The following is a 27,344-nucleotide window of genomic DNA, read 5'->3' as shown; positions in this document are numbered from 1 at the left end:
CAGATGAATGGATAAAGAAGGTGTGGCACATATATACAATGGAATATTACTCAGCCATAAAAAGAAACGAAACTGAGTTATTTGTAGTGAGGTGGATGAACCTAGAGTCTGTCATACAGGGTGAAGTAAGTCAGAAAGCAAAAAACAAACAACGTATGCTAACACATATATATGGAATCTAAAAAAAAAAAAAAAAATGGTTCTGAAGAACCTAGGTGCAGGAAAGGAATAAAGACGGAGACGTAGAGAATGGACTTGAGGACACGGGGAGGGGGAAGGGTAAGCTGGGACAAAGTGACAGAGTGGTATGGACTTATATATAGTACCAAATGTAAAATAGGTAGCTAGTGAGAAGCAGCCGCATAGCACAGGGAGATCAGCTTGGTGCTTTGTGACCACCTAGAGGGGTGGGACAGGGAGGATGGGAGGGAGACACAAGAGGGAGGAGATATGGGGATATATGTATATGTATAGCTGATTCACTTTGTTATAAAGCAGAAACTAACACACCATTGTAAAGCAATTATACTCCAATAAAGATGTTAAAAATAAATAAATAAATGAAAGGAATACAAACTTACTAATCCTGAGCTACTTTTTCTTATAAGAACATAACTTTAATATGAAAATATTTGATAGTAATTCTTAATAAATATATAGGAAAATATCTTAGAGGACAATTCTTTGAGAACTACTGATTAATATGTTAAACAGTATAGTAGTTTTGTTCAGTTATCAATTCATCTTCTCCAGAAACACCTGACTATTTCTAAGAAATGCCTTATATTCTTAGAGGAGGAGGTGGAGAGAAGATGTCAGGAAATTCAACAGTTATATGATTTAGGTACTCCGCTACTGTTATCTTTAAAGATCAAAATTATAAGTTTATAAATATTATATTATTATGGCAATACATGGACCTTTAAGATTGCACCTCCAAAATTAGCAAAACAAAAAAAACACGAACCAAAACAGCTAAAGAATTACCCCTCAAAATGGTAATAATATGCTCACAGTGTAGAGGGGAAAACCCAGCTTGAATATAAGTAGACTTCTTTTCATAAAATTACATATAAGTATTTCTAAGGAATATGTGTGTGTATGTGTGTGTGCGCCTGTATTCCTATTTCTACTTACATTTATACTTAGAAAAAAGACTTCAGTTTCAAGAAACAATGGACAGTACAACCAAACCACACATTTGTTACAGATTAATAACATTTCCTACGTTAATTTTTTTCATTAATCACTTTAAATATGATAAAACTATATTTTATTTCAGAGTTCTGAAACACTGCACCTATCAAGGAAACATATTTTATAGGATAAAAAGTTTAAAATTTATGAAATAAAACATGCATCAATCCTCAAATTTTTCATATGTATTATCAAGGTTTAAAGAAAATTATAAAAATTCATTTAAATGTCAACTCTTATATAAATAGTCCTTACTAATTTTCTAACCAATAAAACTACTTACATTATTCCAACTTTCAACTTTCAATAATTTCAACTATATTCAACATTCTTAATGTAATGATGACCTTTTTTACTTGCAGTCTTTAATGAATTTTCTAAAAGTCCCTGTTCAGTTGAGACTACTACTATCCTCTAACATAGAAGAAAATATATCTTGCTCATAAACAGATGTGATAAAATCATAACAAAAGGAAGTGGGTTTCATAATCAATAAATATTCTTAAAACAGAAAGCCCATGGCACAACTCAAAGCTAGTTTTTGAAGATAAAATACTATAGAAACAAAAACCAAATTAGAAATACATAACTGAAATGCTTATCATAAAATGAATTCATATTTAATTTTAAAAGCTTAAGGGGAAACTTTTGTGAATTTTCGGCATAGCACTGTTCCTCCAAAGAACTCAAAAAACAGATAAAAACTTAAATAAGAGTCAACAAGATGTAAATATGTCATAAATCTAGAAAGTTAACTCTTGCAAGCTTATGATTAAAGAAAGCTTCTGAGAAACTGATGAGAGAAGAATTACTGATATTTGGTTCAGAAGATATGACAGCTACTACATTGAATTTATTCACCAATTGCCCTTCTTGGATTTATCTTTGGATTTATAAGCACCTTCTAGCATGATACCACATACAAAGATGCAATTACAGTTTGGTCATAATTTTTTCATTCAATGATTCATTTATCCATTCATTTAACTGCTATTCATTTAGTGCCTACTATGTGCCAAGCACTGTGTTAGGCATATCTATGTTACCAAGTACCAATATAAATGAGTGGTACATAAAGTATTTTTTTAATCCTTCTTTACTTAATGATGTAAAGCAAGAAGGAAGATGATGAGTAATACATATAATGCAACTGATATGTTTATTCACTGCTCATCGTTCAAATGCTATGTTTTAAAACTTTCCTATAAATTACTGCATTGAGATATCCAACAGACTAATAAAGTCTGCATAGTAGACTTCACTTTACGTCTACCTAGAAGGAACTATATCCATAGCATATATTAGAGAATAGAGTTTACCATGAGCTAAAGCCCTCCACTTAGAATATAATCAATTCTGGATTCAAAAAATCCTCCTCTTCAGCATTTTTCAATTTTGAATGGACAGATATTTTGGAAAGGAGTAACTAGATTTCTGAACCAAGGAAATCTGCAAAATATGGAAAGATTGACACAGGCCAGAATACGGAGTGAAGTCTATCACATACTATTTTGCACTGAGGAAGCCAAATCTGTACCTAAATAAGAGTATAACAATTTCTTTCATATTTCACAGGAAAGGTTTCATTTTTGAAGAAAAGCAACCTTCTTAATTAGTATTGGTATGACTTCAGTGTTAATTAGTATTGGTAGCACTTTAAAAATATTTTTGCTATCATCATTATTTTCAATTTTTAATTGAGCTTGCAATTTTACAGGAATGCCATCATTCCATGTACTGTTAATTGGTGGTATTATAATCAGAAAGCATCCCTACCATATTTTCTAGTGAAATTAGTTCATTAGCCTCACAAGAAAAAAAGCATAATATATTAAGCATTTCCTATGATCTAAATACTTCCATGAAAAACAAAAAATACAGATGCTTACAAAACAGACTGTAGAATATGTATACAATACCAAGTTCTGTACAAGTGCTGAAAATCCTGGTTTAAACTCCACTGAGATTAAAGAGAGTTCTGAGAGAAAGTGTCATTTGTTGCAAAGTCATGCAAAAGTGACCACCATGTGGAAAATGATGAAATGAGGCAAAGTAAATATGACTACTTACTAAAAGTGAAGGTTAGATGATAAAGAAATAGAAGCGAAAAAGACGTCAGGTGATAGAGCTGCATCTAGTAAGTGAAGTATTTATAGTTTAAATGACTTTCAAAACTTCGTGTCACTGTTAAACTATAGGCTATGGTTGTGTTTAAAATTCTCACCAAAATTTGAGTATCTGTAGCCTGTTCTTGGACCATCTGAACTGCTTTTGCCAGATCTTCTTCACCTTCTGGAATGCTATAATTGTCATCTGGTATCTAAATCACAGAGAAAGAGAACGATAGGAAGAGTTAGCAGGAATATAAAAATACCTCATTTCATTTTAGAAATAAATTTTCCTCACAAAACAAAGGACCAAAGAAATACACTTTATGTAAGACACCATGTCATTCTGAAGATCTATGAAAAATAAACTAACAAGTAGGCAGCCCTCTGACTTCCTTATAAAAACATCACTCAACGTTACTACTGATGAACTTGAGGTTAGCTTATGGGCAACTGATTTTATCTATACTGACAAATGTAGTCTAACAACTCTGCTGAAAAAAAAAGAATGTTAGGCCATCTAAATGCCACCATTCTCTCCGCATCCCAGATTTTCTCCACCATTACTTTTCGTAACTACTAGCAACTGCAAATATCTAATAAATTATGTCTAATATTAAAAAGCAAAACAAAACTCACTGCCTGAATGTTAAGCTCTTGGAAGAATGCAACTGACTCTAGTTATGACATTAATGAGAGTGCACGCTTATTGCATGCTTCTTATGTGCTGATCACAGCTTTAAGCCTGTTACATCTATTAACTCATTTCATGTGGTATGTATTAATATTATCTCCATTTTACCAGTAGTAATACAAAGCCTATCTTCTGTGTTTGTCCTGTCTCCTGTTTGCCCAGGCCACAAATGCCAGGCTTATTTCCACAGTTTCATTCACAGCTTCTGTCATCTTGGAGTGACTCTGCCTTCCAAATCTCAGATGTAATGATAGGTTCCCTTGGAACAATGAATTAAAGAAAAGGTTTGAGACAGTAACTATATTAGACTGAAGTATTGCTAAGTTGCAGGGAACCATAGGATCTGAGCTCCAGCTAGGCAGTAGGAATCTGGGAAACCTAGACTGGATGATTGGGAACACCTGCTGGACAGAGACGACAGACTATAGTGTGGATCCACAAGGCAGGTGATGAGAAGCTGACTCTGAAGGACAATTAACAAGAAAATCAAAAGAGCCAGATGTGTCAACCAATCTAAATTTTTAAATAGAATTTCCAAACCTCACTCTTCACCAGCTGATTAGCTAAATTCAGTTGAAACAGTAGCATCACTTAAGAAAAAATATTTTTAAGAAAAAATAAAATGAATATTTCACAGGAATGACTGTAATGAATTTATAGAATACATAAAATGAACAAATTACCTCTTCATATTCATAATCATCTTCAGATGCTTCAGTTATGGTGACCTCTAAATGTACTGTTAAGTTTGAATCTCAAAATAATGGAATAAAATTATTATATTTAAAAATTGAGATAACCTTAAAATACAGTATTATATCCAAGTATCTCACCAAGTTAGTAAATACATGTAAATTAAGGTATTTTTTAAAATTCCTCCTCCTCATACAGCCTACAATTATAGATGTTTTAAGACAAAATATCTTAATTGTTATTTTAAATTATTATTCAAACAACCCAAACTCATGAAAAACTATATTTTTAATCTATGTACTATCTAATGATTTCCACTTTGATTCTAAGAAGACTTACAAAAATGTACATGGTATCATAACATAAATTAGAAAGAGATAAGAAAAATGATGGACAGGAAAACTATGACAGTAAATTTTCAAACACATCTCAAACCACAGTGGATTTTCCAGAGTTTCTGAGTCATTCACAATGCAGTGTGACTTCTTTATTTGGTTTAAAGTATTGTGAATGAAAAAACCAAAGCACACTAAGATTTAAATATAAGTAAAATATAGATTTCAATGTTTTCATCAATAAAAGATACTTACACCTCCACTCTCTTTCTTACATACCTCAATTTTAAAATTAAATTATCTTCTCAGAAAAGGCAGCCTAATGTTTAAGCAAATATAAACTACTTAATAATCATAACTCAGCAGTTCATAAATTATCAAGATATATCAGCATTAAAATATCAGTGGAAATGATTCTAATAAAAAATTCTAACAGCATTGCTCTAAGACCTTCAAAAATTACAAGTTAGTCTACAAATGAAAACTTCAAGACAACATCTAATTTTAAAAGAAATCAAAATACACGCCAGTAATGCTATTTTGTTGATTGGTTGGTAGGTTTACATTTTTTTTCAAATGCACAGACTTTATTAGGCCAAGTTTAAAAGGTATAAAATTAAACACTTCAGTGCACAGCAATGGTTATGAAAATCAAAGATTAGATTAGCCTAGTTTTCATTTTGCTGCTGGTTATAAGAAATTTCTCTGTCATCCCATCCTGCAAGAGTAACCTGACAGTGTGTATAACAACTTCTGTTGTTTGTAATAAGAACTGATAACACACACATAGTATTTAACAGGAGCCAGGCACTGTCCTAAGGGTTTTACATGTATTAACTCATTTCATCCTCATCCTACCAATGAGGCTGAACTATTATTATCTCTATTTTACAGATCAGGACTCAAATGCACAGTTACACAATCAGGACCTAACAGAATTGGGAATCAGCCCCAGAAGCTTAGGTTTCACTATGCTATACTACCTCTCTTGTTAACACAAATTAACATATGTAAATCATTTAGAATGGTGCCTGGCTTATAATAAATACTATACAAGTGTTTGTTGTTATTTTCCCTGTTCTGGAAAGAGATGAGTACCTGTGGAGAAGTCTCCTAAGTCTCCCATGATCTAGTGTTAAGATGAATGGATACATAAAAGACATTCTGAATCTTCCTCCTTTTCTAGATTTATATTTTTCTGACACATTTTCACTTAATGATATAAAATTTCCTTAGGTTCAGCTACAGGAAGTTCAGCCTCCTTTTTATGGAAAAATATGTCCCCTTCTGAGAAACAACTATTAGGAGTTGATTTTGTAGGCAGTCACTTGCCTGTAAGTCTCCAGAAAAGTAATGCTATCCTTCATCACTGTTTATACCATAATAAATTTCACAAAGAAGTTAATATTCTAAAATGATCTGGATAGAGTTTATAATTGTAAATAAGCCAACTGCTTATTTATTGTGAGGAAGAAACGTCAAAGCAAAGTTTCTTGAACATGGCTCTATAGAGGAAAAAGTGATCTGTCCTCAAAGCTTTGGAAATATAAAACACTTGCATACTGCTACCAAAAAAAAATATTCTAGGGAACGGAGTATAATCACTAATAATATATTCTGTTTCCCATAATCAAAAAAGAGTAAGAGAAAAATAACTACCATTTTATAAAGCTGAAAAAGTATCATCGCATGGATCATAACCATATGTGCTCTTAAAACCCTGTGAGACTGAATGGCACAGATACAGTCATCTCTAAACTGAAGAAAAATAAAGGAAACTAAGTCAGGAAGATGAATAGATTTGGCCAAAATCAAAGATATGAGTGACAAAGACAAGTTTCTTAAATATAAATACCATGAATTTTCAACTACACCGTGCTGTTTCTACAGTGACACAATAGCAATGTGCAATTTTTACCAATATCCTCAGTAATGGATTCTCACCTATTTGTTTTCCAAACTCTCAAGTGTCATGTTACAAACAGATAAATCAAATCCTTTAAACAGCTCAATCTGAAGACCCTAAAGGAAGGAGAAATATAAAAGAGCTACAGGGCTATAGACCCAAAGATTCAGTAAACCAAGGGCAAGAGATTAACCAAATAAAACATCAGGAAGAGTACAAATACCCAAAACAGGAACCAGGATCCTCCTTAATTGATACTGTTAGTACCCACAATATGATGTGAACAGAAAATCTTCCTTCTCAGAAGCAACATAGTTGAAATGTGATGTTGCAGCGTTACTAAAGAAGGAAATGTACTTTCGCATGTATGTTTGCATGCATCTGTCTAGCTGGCTAGCCGGCTCGCAACACATGGACAAATGCACAAACAAATCCCAAAACAATTCTGTGGCAGTTTACAGACATGCATACAGCTACAGGGAGATGAAAATAAATGAATATGGAAATTAGCAGAGAAAGGGAAACAGTAGAAGTAAGGTACAGTACAGGCCGTAAGGTCTCATGAACTTTGTTATATGCCACAGGTTTGACTCTAAGCTTCCCAGCAGTCAGGGTAAAAAGGGAAATGTAATCAGATACCAATTCAGTATCCATCCAATGAAAACAGATGAGTTTCTCAGCAAATGTACAGCAATCTCTGATTCTGAAGCCTGAGAGAAATCACGCTCTTAGGTTTTCATAAAGAGAACACTTTGGGCTGTACAGATATTGATCCCCTTGGCCCTTGGGACAGCCAGAAAGACAGAGTGAAGCCGGATCTGATGGAGCATCGTGTGTGAAAAAGGTTGCAAAGCACTGCTTTAGAAGCAATATTGGTAGGGTAGAAATGCACAGTTCATCAAGAGTTGCCTGAAAAATAAAACCTTTAATCTTGATTCTACTTTCACTGGGCAACTTTCTTATCTGTAATCTAATCTCTTAGGTGATCCTATTCTCCAGGAAATGTCCATACAATTAAGCTGGTCACAATTTTCATACAAAATTATTTTTCCACTGCAGAATAATAAACTGGCATTCTGGCTTAATATCAGTTTCTTCTTGCCAAGCTGACTCTGAGCCCCTACAGAACTCCCTTCCCATTACCTGCCTAGCTTTCCTTCAAAAAACATCATTGAACTCCAGTTCCAAAATTCATTTTTTTCTACTCTGACTATTCCACTCAGATCTGGTCCTGCCTTTCTAGAGCTTGAGCTTGACTTGACACTTAATTTTGTGCCTGGTTTTCTAGTCTGATCTTGCCCAGGGTACTATCTGTGGGCCTCTTTTCTCCCTGGCCTGCACCCACAGTCCACAGCACCGCCCCCTTCCAGGCCAGGTACTATATCCTATAGTCATGGCCTGGTCTCAGACTAAGGGTCATTCTCCACATCTCCACTTGCTCTGGAAAGAATTTAGTAGTACTTGTGAGTTTGCATACTATGAATTAGTTCCCTGGTACTTCATCACCACCGGTGAACTAGTAGTTTCTACACGAACAGAATCTGCACCAGATCCTGACCTTGTAGATCTTGTCAGAAAACAGGCCAATATACACCCACACTGAAACTGCTAGGAAGCCCTAAATCCACCACAGTACTACAGAAGATACAACTGCAAGAAGCTTCAGAGAAGCATTTCAGCTGGCCTAATGGAGCAGAGTTTGATGTGACAGTTGGTATGATGGGGTCACAAACAAGGTTGTGCAAATGGACCACAGGCAGAAAGAAATGAACAATTTTCAGATGAGAGCAGCATACAAAGTTCCTCACACACTGGTCTCCTCCACTACTGCATCTGTAGGTAGTGATCACTGCCAGTAGCACCAGCTTTATAAAGAACTGGAGTGAAACATAAAGCTAATTATATTTTACATGATTTCCCAAAGCTACTATAGACAGAAATTGCTTTGTAATCTTTGATATCACTGCAGAATCAATGTACACAAAGGCAATCTAAAGTCTAGCCTGGATCCTCCATGATCAACATTTTACTCACTAAATTGAAATAAAAGAAATGTATTGTAAATACCAAACATTATAGTCATGTTTCCTTTCTTAGGAAAGCCAGTTTAAATAAAGTAAGTTAACTGAAAATAGACCAAAGATGGCAAATAACTGGCACACTTGCTGTCAAAATTCCCATTGCTGTTTGCTTCCTTCAGTCTTTCCTACCAAGTCTTAATATCACATACCACGGAACCACTACCAATTCAATAGAATTGGCAAATGTAGAAATTTATGGGCCACTCCTGCCTAAGACAGCTGTTGCCCATCTTCTGCCTCAGAACATGGAAAATAATTTTCTTTCAACATATAAGACTCATGGTTCTCATAGTGGATGGTGGTATAAGTTTTTCCAACTTCTAAACCAGGAGACCCAAAGATATGGGGTCTATATATTATACCTCTATCTGAAAACATAAAGGCAAGAGGTTAAGATATTTGTTTACAGCCTTGCTACTCCAATTATAGCCCTTAGATCAGCCACACCAGCAGCACCTGGGAGCCTGTTAATGATGCAGAGTCTCAACCCCTGAAACCCGCACTTACTGAATTAGAATCTTCATTTCAAGATCCATATCTTGGATTCATATACACAGTAACATCTGCCTAGTCTAGAAGACACAGAACAAAATATAATTTTTTTCTCTCCAAATAATCTATGACTTTTGTGAACGTAAAATTCAGCACTCTAGGTTTAGTAACATGCCTCTACGTTCTACATTCAAATTGTCTATCCTTTTTATTTGAATATATGTAGGATGCAATTAAGCACCCATGAGCAAATCCAGTTTTCCAATGATAATAAGAAATACACTACTTGAGAACATAATGATTATTAAGGATTTTACTAATATCTTCTTACTTAATACTATAAATATTCCAGAGAAGTAACATCTTAGAGGAAAAAAAATAAATGTTAAAAGCAATAAATAACAAAATAACTTCTAAAAATAACAAAAGTTCTGTTTTAATTACACAAAGTTATCAGTAAACATTACCACTGCAGTGAGATACTGGCTAAGGATACTACTTAAGAAGAAAAGCATGCATCTTAGATGGGGTATTGGTTTAGTGTGATCACCATATTTCAGGGTCTGGAATCCTTAATTTGCATTTTTGAAACAGTTGACTTTGGGACTGCATCCAGAGTTGGTTAGCCTCAAAGAACAGGCTTAAACTCAGTCAACCCTCACAAACTGCTGTTGGGGCCAAAGGAGACCTTTTCAGGGGTCAGCAAATGTATGTCCATGATCTAAGTCAAATTCTTAGCGTTAAAATGTCTAGAAAGATAAAATAATAATCAAAAGCCAGTTAGGGGAGCAGAGAATCAGCAAAAAGGGAGGTAGGTAACAAAAACAATACTACTTTGGGGGCTCTACTTCCCTGGAGTCCATGCATTTCATTACTCTTCCTTGAATAAGGTCTTTCTTTAGACAAGTAGCAAAAAAATCAATTAAGCATTAGCTTTCTTAATACAATTCATTCCAGCCTGCATCTCTCAGCTGGAATAGGCACTCCCAAATGTCTGCAGCCACACATTAAAAGGCAACCCCTGATCATTACTATGAATGAAAACCTCTCTCAAGTTGTATTGATTTTTAATAGAGCATTCATTCACGAAAGACAACCAATCTTCTTTACAATTACTAGAGATACCTACTTGCCCGTTTACAGATCACATAGTTAAAATCTAGCCTTACATTTTACAAAGCTGCAAATATCTTTCTAAAAAAGAGTTCACTAGAGGATTCATATATTCCATGATTAGATTTCTTAAAGTTCTGGAGATAGCTAAGTAAGATAAGAACTATATCATGTAAGTTTGCATCTCGCCCTATACAAGTTTAAAAATTAACAGCAGTGATATCATGGAGTGCTTCAGAAGAGATACAGGTGGCACCACTATAGCTAGGAGGTTACAAGGGAGGGGTGTTTCAAGGGTAATAATTCTATTTCTTGGACACATTCTCTAAACTGTCATAAAGAATGTGAGCCTTCTCTTAATGAAGCCACTCACCCTCATGGTGGATCCTGGATATGTTTCTGGTTCGGACCACACTAACCTTTACATGTTCTTTATGTCTGAATGTTTAAGAGCAAAGAAAAGGGTGATTTCCTGGAGAATTTGAGTCAAGCCCTTTCATAAGCCTTGCTCAATATTAACAGCTCATTGTCTAGTGTTCTCAGAGCAGCTATTCAGTCATAAATAAGGGAAGTCCAGGACCAAATGTAGTGGATTAGAAGTGATTAAGTATATGTGCAAAGTACAGATCAGATTTCTGATTCATTAGTGCATATTATAATTTTTATTTATCCACTGCAATAGCTCAATTAAATTACCTGAAAACTAAAGACTTTAAACCCAAGAAAGTCTCACTTCAGCAACTATCATAATCACCTTAAGAAACAATGTCAAATAAAACTACACAGTCAACTGTTAATAATGCATGTTAAGAGAGCTCAGGATACAGGGATAATTGTCATTCAAAAGTAATCCTCAAACTTCATTTAACTAAGAGTTAAAGGCTCTCACATGACTAAATCTCTTACCTGAAGACTGAATGTAGGAAAACTGATTGGTTAAATGTTTAGTAACTACTGACTACCCTTTGGTTGAAACCAAAAATAGTCAACAAAAGAGAAAAGGGGAAAAGCACAGTGACTAGATAATTCACAAAGAGGATAATAAAATCCTCAAAGAAGGGTGGGCTCAAAATGGCAGAGTAAGAAGAACTTGAGCTCACCTCCTCCCATGGACACACCAAAACTACAACTACATATAAAGCAACTCTGAGAACGACCTGAAGACTAGTAAGATGGGTAGGAGGGGTAGAGGTGTGATCTGGTCACCCACATCCCCAGTGTGGCGACCCACAAGCAAGAGGGGATATCATAACCACGGAAGCCCTTGCTAAAGAGCAAGGGGTTCAAGTCCCACATTGGTAACCCCAGGCCAGGGGACCTGCATGAGAAATATGAGCCCCCATAAGGTCTGACTTTGAAAACCAGTGGGGCTTACATACAGAAGAGCTAGAGAGCTCTTACAAGAAACAAAAACTCTACCCTTAAAGGGCTCATGCACAAACTCACTCACTCTGAGTCCCAGCACATAGGCAGCAGACTGAATAATGCCTGGCTTCTAGGGGACCTACCAAAGCCACCCCAGCATGTCTCTGGCCTGTGCCCACTTCATCTCTAGCTTCGCTGCCAAGGCAGCCCTCACTCAGCATGTCCCAGGACCCTCCCTCTTTCCCAGCCCATGCCCACTTCAGTTCCAGCCAGCCTACCAAAGCCAACCAGCACATGCAGTCTATAGAGGGAATGCTCCTACACAAGGCCATGACTTCAATACTAGGGAAAATAACTGTTTTGCCTAATTCATAGAAACAAACACAGAAAGTAAAACAAAATGAGGATGCAGATAAGTATGTTCCATATGAAAGAACTTGATAAAACCTCAGAAAAAAAAAAAAAAACTAATGAAACAGAGATAAATAATTTGCCTGATAAAGACTTCAAAGTAATGGTCATAAAAATGCTCACCGAACTCAAAAGAATGGGTGAACACAGTGAGAACTTCAATAAAGAGTTAGAAAATATAAGAAAGACCCAACCAGAGCTGAAGAATAAAATAACTGAAATGAAAAATACACCATAGGGAATTACAACAGGTTGGACGATACAGAAGAATACATAAGCAATCTGGAAAACAGAATAGTGGAAATCACCCAATCTAAACAGCAAAAATAAACGAAGAACTAAAAAATGAGGATAATTTATGGAACCTCTAAAACAACATCAAGCATGCTAACATTCATATTATAGGGGCTCCAGAAGGAAAAGAGCAAGAAGGATGGGTCAGAAAACCTATTTGAAGAAATAATAACTGAAAACTTCCCTAACTTGGAAACGGAAACATATCTAAGTCCAGGAAGCACAAAGAATTCCAAACAAGATAAACCCAGAGACAGCCACACCAAGACACACTATAACTAAGATGGCAAAATTTAAAGATAAAGAAAGAATTTTAAAGGCAGCAAGAAAAAACCAACTAGTCACATACAGGGAAACCCCTGTAAGACTATAGGCTGATTTTTTTCAGCAGAAACTTTGCAGGCCAGAAGAGAGTGGCATGATATGTTAAAAGAAAAAACTTACAACCAAGAATACTCTAGCTGGCAAGGTTATCATTCAGAATTGGAGGAGAGATAAAGAATTTCCCAGACAAGCAAACACTAAGAGTTCATCACTACTAAACCAGTTTTACAAGAAATGTTAAAGGGGCTTCTTTAAGTGGAATAAAAGGCCATAACTAGAAATAAGAAAATATACAAAAGAAAAAATTTCACTGGTAAAAGCAAATATATAGTAAAGGCAGTGAATCAGACATTTAAAAAGCTAGTATGAAGGTTAAAGACAAAAGTCATAAAGTCAACTATAACTACAATAAGCAGTTAAGGAATACACAAAGTAAAAAGATGTAAAATATGGCATCGAAAACATAAAACATGGGGGGGGGAGTATAAATGTAGTGCTTTTACAATGCATTCAAACTTAAGCAACTTTCAAGTACACTGCTGTATAGCTGTCACCTACAAGAGACTCACTTCAGATCTAAAGACACATACAGGCTGAAAGTGAAGGGATAGAAAAAGATATTCCATGCAAAAAGAAAAAAGAAAAAAAAAGAAAGCTGGCTTAGCAACACTCATATCAGACAAAATAGACTTTAAAATAAAGACTGTAACAGAAGACAAAGAAGGGCATTATATAATTCTAAAGATGTCAATCCAAGAAGAGGATATAACATTCGTAAATATTTAGGCACCCAACAAAGGAGCACCTAAATATATAAAGCAAATAATAACAGACATAAAAGGAGAAATTGACAATAGTAAAATAATAGTAGGGAACTTTAGCACACCACTAACATCACTGGAAAGATCATCCTGATAGAAAAATCAATAAAGAAACATTGACCTTAAATGGCACATTAATGGCCAGATAAACTTTATACAAATATACAGTACATTCCACCCAAAACCTGCAGAATACACATTATCTTCAAGCACTCTTGGAACATTCTCAATGAAAGATCACGTACGGCCACAAAGCCAGTCTCAATAAATTTAAGAATAGTGAAATCATAGAAAGCATCTTTTCCAACCACAACAGTATGGAACTAGATACCAATAACAAAAAGAAAACTGGAAAAAAACCCAAAAACACACGGAGGCTAAACAACACACTACTAATCAACCAATGGGCCAATGAAGAAATCAAAGAGGAAATTAAAAAATACTTTGAGACAAATGAAAATAGAAATACAATCTTCCAAAATCAATGGGCTGTAGCAAAAGCAATTCTAAGAGGGAAGTTTCTAGTGATACAGGCCGCCCTAAAGAAACTAGAAAAATCTCAAATAAACAACCTAAATTATACCTAAAGGACTAGAAAAAGAAGAACAAACAAAGCTTAAAATTAGTAGAATGAAGTAAATGAGAAAGATCAGAACAGAAATAAATGAAAGAGACTAAAAAAACAATAGAAAAGATCAATGAAACAAAGAGCTGTTTCTTTGAAAAGTAAACAAGATTGATAAAACTTCAGCCTGACTATTCAAAAAAAAAAAGAGAGAGTGCCCAAATAAATAAAATCAGAAATGAAAGCGTAGTTATAACCAATACCACAGAAATACAATCAAAATAGACTACTACAATTTTATACCAACAAACTAGATAACCTGGAAGAAATATACAAATTTCTAGAAACATATAATCTTCCATGACTGAATAAGGAAGAAATAGATAATCTGAACAGACTGATTATTAATAATAAAACTTGAATCAGCAATCAAAAAACTCCCAGCAAACAAAAGTACAGGACCAGACAGCTTCACAGGGTGATTTACCAAACACTTATACAAAAGTTAATACCAATTCCAAAAAATTGAAGAAGGAACACTTCCAAACTCATTCCATGAGGCCAGGGATATCATGATACCAAAACCAGACAAAGACACTACAAAAAATGAAAGTACAGGCCAATATCCCTGATTAACATAGATGCAAAAATCCTTAACAAAATATTAGCAAACCAAATTCAACAATACATTTAAAGGGATCATACATCATAATCAACTGGAATTTATTCCAGGAATGTAAGGATGGTTCAATATCCATAAATCAATCAATGTGATACACCACATTAACAAAATATAAAAATCACATCATGATCTCAATAGATGCAGAAAAAGCATTTGACAAATTTCAATATAAACCTATGATAAAAACTCTCAATAAAGTGGGTATAGAGGGAATACACCTCAGCACAATAAAGGCCATATATCACAAACACACAGCTAACACCAAACTCAATGTTGAAAAGCTTAAGGTTTTTCCTCTAAGATTAGAAACAAGATGAGGATTCCAAGTCTCACCACTTTTATTCAACATATTACTGGAAGTTCTAGCCACAGCAATCAAACAAGAAAAAGAAAAGACATACAAATCAGAAAGGAAGAAAACTGTCACTATTTACAGATGACATGATACTATTTATAGAAAACTCCAAAGACTCCACCAAAAATTATTAGAAATTATAAATGAATTCAATAAAGTTTCAGGATACAAAATTAGTATACAGAAATCTGTTGTTTTTCTCTACACTAATAACAAACTATCAAAAAGCAAAATAAAGAAAATAATCTCATTTACAATTGCATCAAAAAGAGTAAAATAGCTATGAATAAATTTCACCAAGGAGATGAAACACCTATACTCTGAAAACGGTAAGATATTGATGAAGAAAACTGAAGCAACACAAATGAATGAAAGAACATACTGTGCTCATGGATAGGAAGAAAAAATATTGTTAAAATATCCATACTACTCAAAGCAATCTACAGATTCAATGAAATCCTATCAAAATACCAATGGCATTTTTCACAGAACTGGAACAAATAATCTTAAAATTTGCATGGAAACACAAAATACCCTGAATATCGAAACAATCTTAAGAAATAAAAAAAAGCTGGAGTTATCACACTCCCTGACTTAAAACAATGCTACAAAGCTATAGTAAGCAAAACTGTAAGGTACTAGCACAAAAACAGATACATAGATCAATGGAACAAAACAGAGCACCCAAAAATAAACTCTTATTTATCTGGTCAAGTAATCTACAAGGAAGCGAGAATGTACAATGGAGAAAAGACAGCCTCTTTAATAAATGGTGCTGGGAAAACTAGACAGCCACAAGCAAAAGAATGAAACAGGACCATTTTCTTTTACCATATACAAAAATAAAATCAAAATGGATTAAAGAATTAAATATAAGACATTAACCATAAAACTTCTGGAAGAAAACATAGGCAGTATGCTCTTTGATTTTTTTGGATCTGTTGCCTCAGGCAAAAGAAACAAAAGCAAAAATAAATGAGACTACATCAAATTGGAAAGCTTTTGCATAGCAAAGGAAACCAACAAAATGAAAAGGGAAAGAGCAATCTACTGAATGGGAAAAGATATTTACAAACGATATATCTGATAAGGGGTTAATATCCAAAATATATAAAGAACTCACACAATTCAACATCAAAAAAGTCAACAATCCAATAAAAAATGCACAGATGACCTGAATAGACATTTTTCTAGGGAATATATATAGATGGCCAACAGACACATGAAAAGGTTCTCAACATCTTTAATCATCAGGGAAATGCAAATCAAAACCACAGTGAGATATTACCTCACACCTGTCAGCATAGCTATTATCAAAAGCCAAGAAATAACAAGTGTTGGTGAGGATGTGAAGAAAAGGGAACCCTCCTGCACTGTTGGTGGGAATGTAAATTGGTGCAGCCACTATGGAAAAAGGTACAGAGGTTCCTCAAAAAATTTAAGAGAACTACAATATGATCCAGCAATTCCACTTCTGGGTACTTATCCAAAGAAAACAAAACACTAATTTGAAAAGATATATGCACTGTATGTTTATTGCAGCATTATTTAAAATAGCCAACATATGGAAGTAACCTAAGTGTCCATCAACAGATGAGTGGAGAAAGAAAATGTGGTACACATATATACAATAGAATATTACTCAGCCATAAAAAAAACAAAAAACTGAAATCTTGCCATTTGCAACAACATGAATGGACCTTGACGGTATCATGCTAAGTAAAATAGTCAAAGACAAACACTGTGTGATTTCACTTATATGTGGAACTTAAAAAAAAAACAAACAAGCTCAGAAGCAGTTTCATAGATATAGAGAAAAAACTAATGGATGTCAGAGAAGAGGGAGATGGGGGGCTGCGTGAAAGAGATGAAAGGAATTAAGAGGTACAATCTCCCAGTTATAAAATAAATATATCATGGTGTTGTAACATATAGCATAGGGACTATAATCAATAATAATGCAATAACTTTGTATGGTGACTTACAGTAACTAGTCTTATACTGGTGATCATTTCATAATGTATAAAAATGTTGAATCACTATGTTGTACACCTGAAACTAATATAATATTGTAAGTCAGTTATACTTCAATTTAAAAAAATCCTGAAAAGTTATAGTTGCTTATATTTGTAAATATGATTACTTGGAGAAGTCTTTGCAAGATAGGTTTTTTGCAAACTGCTATATGTTGGCAGCTGTAACTCGGTGATCTCCCTGCAAATTAAGTAAACCAGATTTTCATTAGTGAGAGTTGTGCTATATTGCAGTCTCACCACTTATTTCACAAAGATGGTTGCAAAAAAAGTTACCTCACTATGTTTGTCTCATGTTAACAGTTAAACTATAGTGATAGAAATCATTTTAATGCAGACAGATATAAGATGCCCGGTTATCACTAGCATGGACATTGGATAACTTTATACTTTGATGTAGATTAGCGCTGAAAGAATCGTTGAATTGTTTTTGAATTTAAAAAGGAAGATTACTGGAAAAGACAGCTTATTAAGAGCTAGGAAAAGAGTATAAAACCTCACTTAAGATACTAGAGCACCCACATATTTCACTCAAATTTATTTCAAACTATTCGAATATATTCTTGTAAAAATCATGTTTGCACTGAATGAAATACTATATATTTTCTTTGAGCTTTTCAACCAAGTTCTTCAAAGCTCCCTGTAGCAGGGATGTATACTGGGCCTGAGTCAGGACAGGTTAATCAGTTTAAAAGCCTACAAAATGAATCACTGCTGGATCTCTGGAATCTTGAATTAAATCCGAGGGGATTATATTTGGACAAAAAAATAAGGTAGATTTTGCAGTTTCCTTGATACCTTTAAGAATAAAACAGATTACCCATCTCTCTCCTATCTGCCTGAAGAATGGAGTAGTTATCTTTTTCTCATGAATCCTCCCCCTCTCAATACCATTAATTTAGAGAAGGGGAGCTCAAAAGAGATAGTGAACCTAATTATCCACATATGGCCATTCAATTTTTCTGGTTATTTCCAATGATAATCGCTCATCACTGTCTGATCTTGCTTCTTCCTAACATCCCTGAGCTTCGTCAGGTCACCAGGTTACCATTTAGTTGCTAAAGGGGAGGGGGGGGAGGGTTATTTTTATCGTTAAGTAGCCCAAATTGAAACTACCCAGTAAGTAGATGCTACCAAAACAAATCACTTAAGCATTGGACAATTGGACCATCTACAGGATCCGGCTGGATATTCTGAGCTTCCTCCTTCCTCTCCTTAAAGCCTAGAGGTAGCGGTCTTTTCCTTAACCTCCTGATGTTTTCCTACGAATTTATTTTCACGGCATTCTGAACGTTTGGGGGCTTAATAAAACCCCTGAGTTGGGGGCTTCCCTTCCCTAGTGGCGCAGTGGTTGAGAATCTGCCTGCCAATGCAGGGGCCACAGGTTCGAGCCCTGGTCTGGGAAGATCCCACATGCTGCGGAGCAACTGGGCCCGTGAGCCACAACTACTGAGCCTGCGCGTCTGGAGCCTGTGCTCCGCAACAAGAGAGGCCGCGATAGTGAGAGGCCCGCGCACCGCGATGAAGAGTGGCCCCCGCTCGCCGCAACTAGAGAAAGCCCTCGCACAGAAACGAAGACCCAACCATAAATAAATAAATAAATAATTTTAAAAAATTAAAAAAAAAAAAAAACCCTGAGTTAAAGGAGGGTTGGATTAATTTGTTGTGCTACTTTAAAATAAAACTGCGAAGTTTACTGAGTGGTGACTACTAACTTTTTCCAACAGGAACACATCAGCCTACAACTACTACAAGGCGAAAAATTACAGTGGGTAGGTAGCAGGGGGTCGCGGTGGCGTTGAAACCACCTAGAGGTCCAATAGGCGTCTCTACCGGCTGGGTGACCGCAAGCTTCACAGGGCACCCAGAGTGGGAAGGCCGCGCCCTCGCCCCCAACACCCATTACCGCGGCCAGCGTCTGGGTGCCGCTTCCTACTCGGGAAGGATACGCTCCAGGTAGTAGGCGCCCTCGGCGGCCACCGCCTCCGCGGTGTCCCCGGCAGCCGTCGAGCCCATGCCCAACGCTTCTTCCAAAACCCGCAGGGCCGAGGAGGGTATCCCTTGCTGAGTAGCCATCTGAAGCGCTCCGGGAGCGAAGACGCTCGAGTACGAACACACACACTCAGCTCTCGCGAGAGTCTGGCATCCTTCACCCCTCCCACTGCGCGGTCTCCGGGCCAGGAAGGGCTACCCCGAGCCCTAAATGGGGGTGTCCTCTTCGCTTCCTACGTTACCGGGGCAACCTCGTTGCCTAGTTACCCTGAGCCCTTGGGATGCAGTTCCTGGACTGGACGAGATAAAATGAAGCAGTGGACTTGGTTTGCACACCTTTTCTTACCGAGGTGGCTTGGTTTTCTTCAGTTTTGACCCTAGCATTTGTTTTTCACTTCGTTTTCTTCTCTAAATTGTCTTTCTGTTGGTTCTTAAATGCCAATCGTCAGTCCCCAGATTTTTAGGTATGTGTAGAGTCCTAGTTGTCCCCAGGGAAAACTAATGGAAAAGAGGAAGATCCTCAGTACCTGGAGGAAAAAAAAAAAAAAAAAAGTCCTAGAAATCATGAGATTGGCCCAGGGGAACTACCAATAAAGAACTAGGATGGTCACCCTAGTCAATTCCATTCTCGTACTCATTCAAAGTATTTATCTGGACGTCTGTTTTGTCTTTGGTTTTATACTCTGGGACTTGGAATTGTAGTTGTAACGTTGATTCTTACCAAAGTAAAGCCATTTCCATAAGAATTTTGAGATACAAATTGTCCTAACATAATGTATAATAAATGATATTTGCCCAATCACGTGCAGTCCTTTTGCTATGACAGAATCTTCCTCGGGTTTATATTGTGTATGTATCAGAACCATCTACAGGGCCCTTTTATTTACGGATTCTTTTTCATCCTACATTCTGATGAAAATTGGATGCCAAACAGCACCTCATTATAAAAATTCCCATTTATTACCAAAAAACACATAGTGGCAACTTCTAATGAGGTGATAAAGAGCTTCAATGTTGGAACCAGAGAGGCTGCATTCAGGGCCTGGCTCCACCATTACTAACTATGAAAACTTGGGCAAACCACTTAATGCCTCCAGGCCCCAGTTTCCTCATTTTTAAAATGGGGATATTATTACCTACCTCAAAGTATTGTTGCAAGAGGTAAAACAACATAAAGAGTTGAGAACTCACCAGTCACATGGTAGACACTAAGAAATAGCTGTTATTTGTACTTAATTGTTTGGTTTGGTTTCGAGATTTTTTTTTTTTTTAGCATACTCAAGCATCACAATTAGATGTAATAGTTAGAGAATTCATTCTTAGTAGTATTTACTCTTTTAATAACTTACTCCTGTCATTGACTTCTCATATCAAACATATCCCGAGTGCTCACTAAGATGCAAGGAAGAATAATAAGGGACTGAAAATTCAGGGAACTCTGAAATTGGGGAATCCACTGCTTTTCTCGTAAGCCTGCTCTTCCTTCCAAAGGGAGGAATTTCCTCATCCCTCAAGGTTGTTTCCTGTAAGCACAAGCCTGAGATATGGCCTGGGTGAGGAGTGTCAGGGCCTTGCACACTCAGCAAGACATGTAGAAACATGAGAGAACCATAGAGGAGGGTGTCTCTGAACAATTAATGTATACTTTGATTTTTTTTTGTCTGTTATAACAGCTCTCTTATTTTTTAGAGGTAGTATGTCATGTTCTACAGCTAGGTTTGAATCCTGGCACTTCTGTATGACCTTAAGTAACTTAAGCTCTGCGAGCCTTAGTTTCCTCTTCTCTAAAACAGAGACTTTAATATCCACCTTACTAAAATATAGATTAAATGAAATGAAATATATAAGAAGCACTGAAGATCATGAAGAAGCAAAGCCTCTACCTACAAAAGTGAATCTTGCTCATTCAGAAATTTGAGCTTTTTTCTTTAAAGAAAAGTGTAATAGACATCTAAGTTTCCATTCCTCATAGAGCTTTTTAAAATGGTTTCATTGGATATAGGGCTTAAAAATCACTATTAAATGCAAATAAAGTTACCCCCCCCAAAAAATGTCCAGTATATTAAATATTTTCAATAAATGTCAATAAAATTTACTTAAATTATTGAGAGAATATGCCAGTCTCGAATTGGATATTATATTTATAAGGAACTTACATATATAGAAAAAATTTTAAGACAAAACTTAAATATTTTTAGAAATATCCAGAATTCAAAAAAGGAGATCTTAAGAGTCATAAGAAAACAAATACATTATGACCAGTATCCACCGTTTAAGGCAGAGAAGAAGTGGAAAAGATTGTCAGAAGAGCTAAAACAAAAAAAAGTCTTACAACTTAAAGAAGTATCATTACTCCGCTCCTCAAAAAAATGTTTTTTTAATTCTGGAAGTCTCATTTTCTAAGTGTTCCAAATAACCAAAGTTTTAACTCAGAACTATCAATTTGATTACATCCATTTCATGACGTTCAAATTTAGATGTCACCCAAGATGTTTTTGGCTTCCCTCCAATTTAAACACATTTCACAGGACCAGAGCAGCAGTGCATTTAAAAATTCAAATTAGTAGTGTCTTTAATATCTTACTTTGTAAACCTTTAGATTTCTACAATGGATGAGTAATATTTTTAAAAGCAATTAAATAAAAGCAAAAGTAATCTTAACAAATACAAACAGAACAAATAATTTCCTTCAGAAAAAAATTGGGCTGCAACCTTCTGTAGTGATTGCTAATATCTTAAAACCAGTATGTCTTTGCAATGGATGAATTTGAAAATAATCCTTTTACATTGGAATTCTTGTTCCATTAATTGCTGGTTTAATTTAAAAGAAGTGTGAAAGCCTTACTAAGAAAAAGCAAAAACTTCAGATCACAGTAGTGGTTTCAGTTATAATGCTATCCTATAGTCCTTCCATTCTATAGTCCTTACTTTTTAAAATATTTTGCAATATTTTAAGTGTAAAAAGAAAAAGAAAATTGCCTTAACATTTTGATAAATGAACAGCAAGCCATCTAATTTCCCTTTGAATATGCTCCTGAAAGAGGTAAATAAAGAAAACCAATGGAGACAGTCAAAATGAAGCAACAACCACAAAAGTCAAGTTTTTATTTCCTCCCAGACTAAATGCTCCATTATTGTAAAAGTGAAATTATTTTTAAAAGCAAAACCAGAAAAGAATCTGACAATGGATTTACTCTTCACATTTTTAGTTTCAAAGCAGAAAATACTCATATGTAAAGGTATAGTAAATTACTATTCAATTTTCAGAAGTTGAGTGTTCATTTGCTACCAGTAGAGCCCAAGCCATATACTGATGCATCTTTTTATGAAAGTAACTATCTTATTTTCTTTCAAAAGCTCACAGTAAGTGGTAGCCAGTTTTAGAATTCCAGAATTCATAGAAGTAGTGGTAATTGACTGTGGTCAGCCATACAGCTATATTTTCCCTTTTTTCACTAACAACTGTTCGCAAATTCATACCTCTTGTGTTCTTAGCCCATGTAGTTCAAATAGGATCAATCTTCTGACTTTAGAGATGAGCACATGACCCAAGCTTAGCATAATAAGATTTCATTTCTCTTGGCTACAGTGATCAGCTGCCAAGTTGGCATGTGACCCAAGAAGAGCCAATGAGACATGGTGGGAAATTGTTGGAAATTCTGGCAAAAAGATTTATTTCATCCCTTGGGATTTAAGTTCTAGAGTTGCTAGTCACTTTGCAAGTATGAAGAAAATTTCTATCTAAGACTTGAGTAAAAATGGAGGACCGAGGTGAAAGAAACAGAAAATCTGAGTCCAGATAAAGTCACTTGAACCTCTAGTATATACGTATATATTTCCTTGCTCTGTCAGCTGATAGGGTCTAGAAGCAAAAACACCCCCATAAGCAATGATCAGACCTACCACCCAGATCTTGGTTTATTAATACCATTTTCCGATAAAAAGAAGAGCCAATGGAGAAATGGCTGGATATAGGGCCGGTCTGGGAATGTACAAGACAAGACTGGAGCATCTTACAGTGCCAGAAAGTAAAAAAGTGCCCCCCAACTAAAAATCCCACAAAAATGGGGTATAGCCAAGGGACAAAGGAGCTAAGTGAAAGAGCTCCCCAAAATGTACAAAGCTAAAACAATTTGAGCAACAAAATTAATAAAGTAGTATTGGAAAATAACCCAAAGTATAAAATAAATATCTATAATTTCATACTGATGTAAAGAAATGATTTCATAAATAAATAAATAAATAAATAGAAGAGAATGGACACATCTCCTGTGAAGAGAATTCCAAATAATGGATGTAGATACACCACATTCAAGGAATGGAGTATAACTCACCACTCCTTAAGTGTGCACTGCACATGATGATGACTTTCTTCTAAAGAGTAGAATATGGGGCTTCCCTGGTGGCGCAGTGGTTGAGAATCTGCCTGCCAATGCAGGGGACACGGGTTCGAGCCCTGGTCTGGGAAGATCCCACATGCCACGGAGCAACTAGGCCCGTGCGCCACAGCTGCTGAGCCTGCACGTCTGGAGCCCGTGCTCCGCAACAAGAGAGGCCGCGACAGGGAAAGGCCCGCGCACCGCAATGAAGAGTGGCCCCCACTTGCCACAACTAGAGAAAGCCCTCGCACAGAAACGAAGACCCAACACAGCTAAAAATAAATAAAATAAAATAAAATAAAATAAAATAAAATAAAATAAAATAAAATAATAAATAAAGAGTAGAATATGGACAGTGGGGAAAAAAATAAATTTACAGTGGAGAAACCTGACAAACACTACCTCAGAAACCCATAAACCCAGACTAATCGTGAGAAAAACATGAAATAAATCTCAACTGAGGAACAGTCTACAAAATACCTCACTGGTATTGCACAAAACAGTCAGCATCATGAAAAACAGAGAAAGTGTGAGCCAAGAAGCTCCTAAGGAGGCCGATGATTAAATGTCATGTGGGATCCTAGAACGAAATATGGACATTAGGTAAAAACTAAGAACATCTGAATAAAGTTTGGACTTTAGCTAATAATAATGTATCAATATTTCTTCAATAATGTGATAAAAATGTACCATATTAATGTAAGATGTTAATAATAAGGGAAACTGGATGTGGCTATATGAGGACTTTCTATACTACCTTTGCAACTCCTTGGTAAACCTAAAACTATTCTTAAAAAGTTTATTTTTAAAAAATTACTTGAATCTTGATTCTAGTGTTGCCTTAAACAAAACTCATCCCTTGACCCTTCTCTTATATGGAATCATAAATTCTTTTTCCTTTAGCAAGTTTCTGTTGGGCTTTCTGTCACTTGCAATTCAACAAGGCCTAGCTGATATATTGACTCTATAGAGAATCTTTTTTTTTTTTATATACATTTGAAGATATATTTTACTGCCAAGGGTGTTTTTCTAAAACTGTCTGATATAACATACCTTTATGCATTTAGACCTGAAAGAACTTTTCTTTTTCCCACACAGGTGGAAGAAATACAGTTTGCTTTCACACATAGGAAAAGAACTGAATGGTCTATTTTAGAAGGCACTCTCCTCTATCTTGTCCACTTGTCAAGCACTTCCTCATCTACAGACTGAGAAAAGATAGATAAAAAGAAGTGGTTGTGACCACCTAGAGGGGTGGGATAGGGAGGGTGGGAGGGAGGGAGATGCAAGAGGGAAGAGATATGGGAACATATGTATATGTATAACTGATTCACTTTGTTTTAAAGCAGAAACTAACACACCATTGTAAAGCAATTATACTTCAATAAAGATGTTAAAAAAAATTAAAAAAAAAGAAGTGGTGAAGTTAGAGGGAAGAAAAATGGCAGTGGTTGGAAGGAGAGAGGAATTGCATGGAGAGCAGTGAGGGGTTGGAGGTGGAAGTTGAAGAAGGGGTAGGTAGAAGAGGAAGTCTCACTTGGAGAGCATCACAAAAACAAACAAACAAAACAAAGCAAAACTCACGATACAGAGAAAACAACAGTGGTTGCCATGGGGGAGAGGGTTTGGAGGGTGGGTGAAATGGATGAAGGGGGTCAAGAGGTACAAACTTTCAGTTATAAAATAAATAAGTCATGAGAAAGTAATGTAGAGCATGGTGACTAGATTCAATAGTACTGTAGTGCATATTTGAAAGTTGCCGAGAGAGTAAATCTTAAAAAGCTCTCATCAGAAGGAAAAATCCTTGTAATTTTGTATGGAGACTGATGGTAACTAGACTTATCATGGTGATTATTTCATGGTATAAATAAATATTGAATCATTACACTGTACACCTGAAACTAATATAATGTTATATGTCAATCATACCACAATAATAAAAAATGATACATTTCCTTAAGAGTATATTTCAGACATTGACCCACGTCAGTAGATAGAGAAATGGCGCATTCTTTTTAGTGACTATATAGTACTTCTCTATATAGCTATATGATAATTTGTTTAAGCAGACTTCAGGGCATTTTCTGCTTTTATTTCAAGCCTTGACACTTCACCCAAGCTGGGAAAGAGAGCAATCATCTTCTGTTCGTTCTTACCAAATCTGACTAGAGTGGAAAGCACAGGAATGTACCATATGCATGCAAGGAAATGTTCTTCCTCTCATTTTCTACCTCTGGTATTCCTTCAACCAATTCACTGTTGAGTATTATATGGAAGCTCCTCCTACACACATAAAATATTTAACATTTAAAGTTTTCATAATTAGTCTGTATTTTTAAATGTTTTTTAAGATTAAATGCAACACAATTAAAGGTTCAGAGAGAATTCTAAATTTTTCTTCTGGCAAAATTTCCCAACTTGTTTTCTTATTGTTGGTATTCATGGGTGTACTTCTTCAAACTAACAAAAAAGAACCTCACTAAATTTTAAAAAGCTAATGCTTAGGTTGTCGTGATTGGTCAGTTTTAATAAACAGAAGTGTTAGAATTATTTGCATATTCAGCAGAGCTCATTTTGTACCATTCTTTGTAACATTAAAGAAACTGCAAAATTGTAAGAAGGGAAGACATAGAGCTTCTCAAGGTCACCTTTCTAAATCAACTATAATGCGACTAAAGGTTAGCAAATCAATGAGTGAACATGTGACTTTTCTTCCTTCATGATTCTTGGCACAGTTGTGATATGTGAAATGTCTTATGTAGATCAATGGATGTAACTAAACATGAGGATGCAGAGTGTAGCAGGAATTATATATGTAAGTGACTATAGCCCATATCAAGGTATTTGGACATCATCCTAAAATTAATAGGAGGCCACTAAAGGATTTCAATAAGAGAGGAAAATGGCCAGATTTTAGGGTTTATAACCTCTTAAAAAACTATTTGTAACTTATGCTTTTAATTAAATATATAATCATAAATAAATGCATTTATATGTACATATATACACATATATGTGATTATGTATATATTAAATACAGCCTTTTTCATTTCTTTCTTGTTTGCATCATCCTTCCCCATCCCCTCACCCTTCCACCATATCTGCTCACTCCCACCAAGCTTATCCATGTTAAAAATATGATGTTTTCCATATTTTTCTCATTTGTAACCCACCATGGCCTCTAAGCATCACTTAATATTCTTGCTGAGTGTGCCAGATTACAAGGTTTATCGCGGTCTCCTGATACTGAGGAGTTTCTCTAGTTATACATGTAGCTAAGTAGGTCAAGAAGACCACAACCTGATTATAAAGCACAACTTGACCACCAGGTAACTGCTTGCTCTCCAGAGGGAGAGAGGCTAGATTACTTGTATAAATAAAGTTCACTTTTTTAGTGGCTGTACATTATTCCTTAATGTACATATAATACTATGTATTTATTATAATACTATTTATTTATTTAACTTTCCACCATAAAATGCGACCATGAGCAATAATAAATAA

General features: G+C 35.5%; 1 protein-coding gene across 1 annotated transcript in view; it reads right to left on the bottom strand.

The window, feature by feature from the left end:
• SPAG16 (sperm associated antigen 16) overlaps positions 1-19,545 on the bottom strand; it is a 910,587-nt gene extending 891,042 nt beyond the window's left edge. Inside the window, exons 1-3 of the mRNA XM_059927392.1 lie at positions 19,419-19,545; positions 4,683-4,729; positions 3,422-3,517 (exon numbers count right to left, since the gene is read on the bottom strand). Coding sequence (XP_059783375.1) covers positions 3,422-3,517; positions 4,683-4,729; positions 19,419-19,545 — 270 coding nt within the window. The remainder of the gene's footprint in view (positions 1-3,421; positions 3,518-4,682; positions 4,730-19,418) is intronic.
• Between the last annotated feature and the right edge of the window lie 7,799 nt (positions 19,546-27,344).

This window comes from Balaenoptera ricei, chromosome 7, assembly GCF_028023285.1.
Source record: "Balaenoptera ricei isolate mBalRic1 chromosome 7, mBalRic1.hap2, whole genome shotgun sequence".
Lineage (NCBI taxonomy): Eukaryota > Metazoa > Chordata > Mammalia > Artiodactyla > Balaenopteridae > Balaenoptera > Balaenoptera ricei.
The sequence above is the reverse complement of the archived record's forward strand: the minus strand, read 5'-3'. Positions and strand labels throughout refer to the sequence as shown.